Source organism: Lampetra planeri, chromosome 48 (genome assembly GCF_965212315.1).
Source record: "Lampetra planeri chromosome 48, kcLamPlan1.2.h2, whole genome shotgun sequence".
Classification (NCBI taxonomy): domain Eukaryota; kingdom Metazoa; phylum Chordata; class Hyperoartia; order Petromyzontiformes; family Petromyzontidae; genus Lampetra; species Lampetra planeri.
The window spans coordinates 63,468-70,282 of NC_136154.1; the positions used below are offsets into that span (position 1 = coordinate 63,468).

Genomic DNA, 6,815 nt, shown 5'->3' on the forward strand with positions numbered 1-6,815 from the left:
GCGGGATCCCCGAACGAGTCATTACCGACCAGGGTAGTGAATTCGAGGCCGAACTATTCCAGGCGCTGTGCCGAGAGTTCGGGATCCAGAAGGACCGAACCACGGCATATCACCCCCAGGCGAACGGGATGGTAGAGAGGATGAACCAGACTCTGGCCGGGAAGCTTAAACGCATGGCGGCCGCGAATCAACAGGACTGGGACGAACACCTCCCCTATGCCCTGTTCGCCTACACCACCGCCGTTCACACATCTACAGGACAGACCCCGTTCCTAATGATGTTTGGTCGCGAGTCTCGCCTGCCCGCAGATCTGCTGTTCGGTGTCCCTCCGCCGCAACGGGAGGAAGGGAGCCACCCCGTGGAGCACTTGCTGGAGACCCTGCGAGGGGCCAGGGGCCGAGCCTACCCGCACGGAGAGGCCGCGCACCAGCGGCAAGAGCAGGGCGCCCGACCCCGTATGGAGCCCCCCTTCTACACTGCGGGCTCCGAGGTGTGGCTGTACACTCCCCGCGTCGGTGCCGGACAGGTGGGGAAGCTGACCACCTACTGGCGAGGACCCTGGATTGTGAGACGGCAGATCTCACCATGGACGGTGCTGATTCAGGGAGGAGAGAGGGGCCGAGAGATGGTGGTCAACATCCGCCGACTGAAGCCGTGGCGAGCAGCCCCCGAGGGGGGGAGCCCCGCCGTCCAAGTACCCCGAAACCCCGGGGTCCCCCTACCCCCCGTGCCCGGGGGCCTCGCGCAGTATATGGGCCCCACGGAGCCCCGGGCTCCGAGGGGCCCCGGGCGGGGCCGGGGGCGACGAGGACGGCGACCCTTAAACCCCACCGCCTCTGAGTTTGTTCCCCAGCCCGCAGGTGCCAGAGACCGAGGGGAGCCGTTGGAATGGAGGAGGAGACCACCGCCGGAGCCCCAGGAGACGGAGCCGCCACCCCCGAGGCCAGCCACAAGGGCCGGGCGAATCCCGCGGACCCCGCGGCGATACCTCGTGGGGGCAACCCAGGCGAGGTGCTCCAGTCAACCCGGGACGGGGACTGGCACCCCGGGGGGCTATGTGGTGCCACAGCGACGGGGCCGCTCGGCCGAGCCAGGGAGCCGCCCGGCTTCCACCGCCGCACTGCCCCCCATCACCCCCCCCACATAAACACGCACCCGCACCCACGTAGGGCCTCGTGGTCGGGTCACCTACCCTGAGTTTTCACCCGAGGGCCCCCTAGGGGGGTTACCCCACGGTTTCTCAGGGCCAGGGAATTGGACAGGACCCTTCCCAGGCCAAGTAACACTGCGGCGCCGTGGGCGGATTTGAGATCGCACGACCACGGCGAGCTCAGAGAGCCCCGCAGTTAGAAACGCATACAAACACAAACACGGGTCAGCAAGGCAGATAGCTGGGATCAGGAACCGGGACGACTGATTGGTCGAAAGTTCAAAGGCCGGCGGGATCGCAAAAGAGCGGGAAATCCTAGGCTCAGGATTGGTCGAGAGACCAAGGCGGTCGGGACGGGGGCGCCTAGCCTTTGATGTGAATAGTTTAAAAGAAAACGCAGGGGCAGTAGGGAACGCTCTTCTTCTGGAGTTTGGACACGGGGTCAGCGACGAAGGAGTCATCGGGCGAGCCGCTAGATTGTCTGCAGGACGATCTGAGCGCCGCAAGGTCACCAAGGACTACAGACGGTATCGTGTTGCGCGCCTTACAACACCTCAGAGCGGAGGGTAGGATCCGTAGGAGAGGGTTAGTTCGGGGTAAGGACGAGTAGGAAAGCGGTTTAGCAGAGAGCGCAGCATAGAATAGGGCTACACGGCACCAGAGTGTGGGTTAGAAGCGCCTTGCTGTCCCGCACACACACACGGGTGGCTCGGTTGGTTAGCAAGGGCTAATAAAATCTCGAGCGTAGTAACAAAACCGTGTTGTTGGGTGTTTTTGGAACGTGGTATTAGCGTGCACTGCATTCGCGAGTGTGTGGTCGTTGTACGCATAAAGGCCGTGGTCTCTGTACGATTGTGCGGGTACGGAGGTGTGTGCGTTAACGCCCGGGGAGAGCACTTTTGGTGTGTTGGCGTGACTACGCAGCCGTGTGAGAGGAGAATCGTCCTTGTACGATATTTGTGTTGACGTGCACGCGCGAGTGGGGGAGGGGACGAGTCGTCGTGTCGGCGTGTGCCCCGCTTGCGTGCGCTCGTTACTTGCGTAAGCTCTCGGCGTGCGTAATCGGCGTGCCCAAGGTGCGCGATCGTAACGTGGGCGGCCAGCGCAGCGCAGAGCGGCGCAGGAGTGGGTATCGCGCGTGGAGCTGTGTGTGGGTGTGCGCGTGCGTGGTTATCCATGCCTGCTACGCGGACCCGCGGTGGAGGGGAATCCTCGGGTGACGGCTCCCACACCCTGGGTGAGGAGCCTAGCGGCGGTTCGCTTAGCAGCGGGGGGGCGATTGATGATGTTAGTCCGGCCGTTAGTATTATCGAGGGAGGGATCTCGGGGGCTAGCGACCCCCACACTGACCCGCCCCTAACTGGACATCTGTGAAAAAGAGCTTCATAGCTCATCGGATTCCTCCGGTATAAATAAATATTGTGCTTCTGCTTGTTTGTGAGCAGCGGCTGGGGACAGATGGGCGTGCCATCGCCGTGCTACCAGTGCCAGGTCGGCGTGTGCCCCACGCGCGTGCATCGCCCCAAAACGCACAGTGCCGCGCGCCCTTCCGGGCAGCAGCACAGCTGCATGGCCGAGGACTGCTACAACCGCCAGGGTGAGCGCAGCCAGAGTGCCACAACGCCACTCCTTCGCCTCTCGCGATCCGCTAGCATTTATAAGCGACGATCGAATCGAATTTGCTCTGTCTCGCAGACCCGCAGGAGTTTCGCGGGGGAAGGTGGGGGGGGGCGATGTTGCTGTGCATTTCTCCCAATGAGTGTTTTTTGCAGACAATTTCCAAAATTTTGACCGTGATGCCGGCATTCCCTCCCATCGTCTCTTTCACAAGATCTTGTAGCCTCGCTCAATGCAAGAAATATATTAATTATTTTTTTCAACTTCAGGAGTGATGTTTGTTGATGGCCGATGGGAATTTTGGGCCTGTGCTAAGCAACTGTGATAGAAAAAAAGATTTGGGCAAGGCAGCATATTGGTCTGGGGGTAGTTACCGACACGATCCCGATGAAGAAATTAACACTTAAGTAAAGCGCGTGAGTGAATCGACATAATTCTCTGATACGTTCTCTATACCGCTATCGTTTTATCAGCATAATATAAACACAAACCTCACTTTAAAACATCACGACATGCATAAATAACCAACTCAATAAGTTTTGTTGCTGTAATTGTTTGGGTGGAGCAGTACAGTAGCATTTAACACGTACCACTCATGAAAACTCCGTGACCCTAAGTTTGATTCTCAGCCAAGGTTAACATGAGCGACACTTGAACCAATCCTATTTAGTTTGTTGTCCAACCCCCGCACCCCCGATCAGCACGTGTTCTACGTACGGCGGGAAAGAAGTTATGATTATGACAAGTCTCGGCAGATGGTTGACATTGGATGACAATCATGAGAGACGGAGATTAGCTGCCTAATCATGGGGGTGGTGAGGACGGACGATAGGAATTGGCTGACGACGATGGCGGTGAGCATCTTTGTAATGATGGCAGTGGTGATAGAACTTATTTCGCACCGTACGTGGCCAACCGTAGATGACTGCGATACGATGATGGTAGTGCGGCGAGAGGCTAACATCCGTGTGCTGTGTGCACCATGAATGCGCGTGGCAGGCCCCGGGGTTACCGGGACGCACTGTGTGCACCCGCGCACCTTGCAGGTGAGGCGCCGGCGGCGCGTGTTGCACGCGAGCGAGCCGCACATCAGCACCGCCTCCACGGTGGCCACGTGCATCAGCCAGGGCAGCCTCGTGGAGCACGAGGACGTCCTCATCGAGCAGGACCTCTTGGAGGAGGACGAGAATCGGCACCACTGACCGTGCCGCGAGCGGGGATCGAACACGAGTCGCGCGCGAGCCTCCTCCGCTCCTTTGCGTTGGGTCGTGTTTTTAAATCGAGCTATAAAAGTTTCTAAACCCAACGATGATCCCTTGTTTATCGAAGATGGGGGTGGATGAACGGTGCGGTGGTTTTTGTGCATTGCGCTGTGAACCCAGCGAAGCAAGTTCGATCCCCGGCCACCACTAAAAAGCAGTGCGGAGTGGTATCTGAACTGGTCCTGGATGCCCCCTTTGTTAAACCGCACTGACAAGCTGAGTGGAGTATGGTCAAACATTCCTCGTGAACAACACTGCTTTAGGATATTTGACCATTTTTTTTGTGTCCCAAATTTTTATTCATAAAAAATATTTTATTCCACATCCTCCCTCGCATCATACATTGCACTATTTTGACACTCCGGGCAGCAATTCCAAGGGGCATCGAAGGTATCGGGCATACCGGACTTATCAGGGCAGGCGGGAGGGTTTTTTTTCCCCCTTTTTAAAGTGCTCTTGTAATTGTTTTGATTTAACCTTGTTTTGGACTTTTTGTGTTTATTCACATTATAAACAGTGATGTGCACGAGGTGAAAAATGTTCCGAAAAAAAAGTATTTGCAGTCGGCATGTGAGACGTGATAACAATGGCTCTTTCATGCATCATGCTATCGTGCTGTGTAGCCAGATGGAAATTCAGTAGGTACCTTGAAACACATACTCTTATACTCTTAGTTATTTCGGTAAAGTCACGTAGGTAAAAAATGAAATAAAAATTAATAAAAATAAAACAATAAAATTCACGACGTTTCGGAGGCAACACAAGTCTCCGTCATCAGGTGGGACCGTCACAGCCAGATTTGCTGCATCAAGTGAAGGAGGGATTCAAGATGTAAGCTCTTAAGTACCAGTAATTGTTTCTGTGGGGTGGTTTATTTGAAATATATCGGTTAGTGGAGGTACACTGGCCAACTGGAGAGCATCTACTCTATACGCGACTAATCTATATGCTTGGATGTATGTTTGTTTCTTTCTATACTCTCCACCAAATTCAATGAACAAGGAGTCTTTTGAAAACTAAAGTAGTTTATATTATATTAAAACAATACAAAAACTTTTTAAATTTCGATTCAAAGCTTTCGTGACTGCAGGGATTTATCTTCTTGGTTTTTTCGGTAAAGTCATGTAGAAGGGAAATAATAAAATAATAAAAATAAAACATAATAAAATAATTCTCACAACGTTTCGACCACAACGCAAGCAGCCGTCCTCAGGTGAAGAACAGGTCTGTCGGAAAGACAGACGTCGTGAGAATTATTTTATTATGTTTTATTTGTATTATTTTATTATTTCCCTTCTACGTGACTTTACCGAAAAAACCAAGAAGGTAAATACTTTTTACCTGATAAATCTGCTTAGCTGCTCTATCATTTACAATAGCTTGGCATGTGATGGCAAACTCTTGTAAATTCGTACAATGGATAGGGTTATAGAGGGCGGGGTGGCACAGAGAGCTGTTGAAACTTAATGGCTTCTCTTTAGTCTCCAATAAAACCACCTCCATAACAAGGATCAACAACATCTATACAGCATATCTCAATGTAAAACCAAATACACTTGTATGTGCGTGTAGCGCAAGGACGTGCGGTCAGGGGAGACAGAGCCTCACCTGTTATACTCCAATGAAAATAGCTGTTACGAAAAAAAAGAATCATCAAATAAAAAATATCATTTTCCACTGATCTGTGTTATAAATGTCCTTTCTGTACGATTACAATCATTTTTATAGTCAAAATCGCCAAATTTGTGGAGCTCCGCTGCAAATACAGGAAGAGACGAGAGGTGAGGCAGCGACGCGCTCAGCCTCCCCTCTGATTGTGCAACCCCTGTTCTGTAATGCTGCGTGTTTTCATAAGGCGAATTGGATATTATTCGATGAATGTATTAGGGAACACATTTTTATAACACGTATACGAGTGAACAGAACTACGTTACGCGAGTAGGAATAAGCAGTTGTAAGGCTACCTCGGTGTAGCATCACACAAGGTGGGATGCTGCTGGATGCTCTTGATGCTACCCACACGCCTCAGTCTTTGTTCAGCCTGCGTACGCACATCAAGTGTTATCGCAGACCGTGGCTTACCCTACATTGTACAGAGTGCTTCAACATTTTTTTAACACTTATATGGGACTATCGTTTTTAAGGGAAAAAGAACGAATAATACACTGTAACATGATTAAACAAATTTATGTTAATAGCTTCAAAAAGTCAAAGAGTCTCCACTTGTTCGCCATCATTGTCAATACATGCCTGGAATCTTCTTCAGGTGGCCTCCAGAGCCCGGAGGCGCATTTCTTGTGGTATTGTTGCAAATTCTCACAAGTATTACCATTTTTTTGAAGCACCCTGTACATTATTTATTGTAGCGCGATTTTCCATAACGCGGTGTTCTTCAGGAACGCAACTACTGCGTTACAGGAGAGCAGACTGTATAATCATGCAGGGTCTCGAACTCAGGACACTGCTACATCTTCCATATCGTTCGTCTCTTTGCTATATCTCTTCTGTCGTCTCACAATGAGTTTATGGATAGGAAAGGGGTGGGGGCAAAATTATATCTGCTCGGGGCCACCAAATAGGCCAGCACCACCACTGCCTGAATGTACCACGAGGAGGCGTTTCAAGTCTTGCGCTCGCAGTCTCAGACTCGCATACTCGACATGCCCCTCAACCATCGCCAACAAACACCGCCTTGTTGTGAAAGAGCCAACGCAAGAAGATCCCTGGGTTTGATCTTCCACGAAGCTCATGGTCCACCCTAAACTGTATTCACTGCACAAACCAC

The 6,815-nt window shown here is 52.1% G+C and overlaps 1 protein-coding gene across 1 annotated transcript; it reads left to right on the forward strand.

The window, feature by feature from the left end:
- The first annotated feature begins 2,517 nt into the window (after window positions 1–2,517).
- LOC144733747 (shiftless antiviral inhibitor of ribosomal frameshifting protein homolog) lies at window positions 2,518–4,074 on the forward strand. The gene is made up of 2 exons (XM_078615768.1): window positions 2,518–2,748; window positions 3,768–4,074. The coding sequence occupies exons 1-2, from the start codon at window positions 2,610–2,612 to the stop codon at window positions 3,968–3,970; spliced, it is 342 nt and encodes a 113-aa protein (XP_078471894.1). The 5' UTR covers window positions 2,518–2,609; the 3' UTR covers window positions 3,971–4,074.
- The last annotated feature ends 2,741 nt before the right edge of the window (window positions 4,075–6,815 follow it).

Coding starts and splice junctions, on each gene's coding strand:
- LOC144733747 (XM_078615768.1), top strand. CDS start 2,610: ATGGGCGTGCCATCGCCGTGCTACCAGTGCCAGGTCGGCGTGTGCCCC. Junction 2,749..3,767: donor GGACTGCTACAACCGCCAGG/GTGAGCGCAGCC, acceptor TGCGCGTGGCAG/GCCCCGGGGTTACCGGGACG.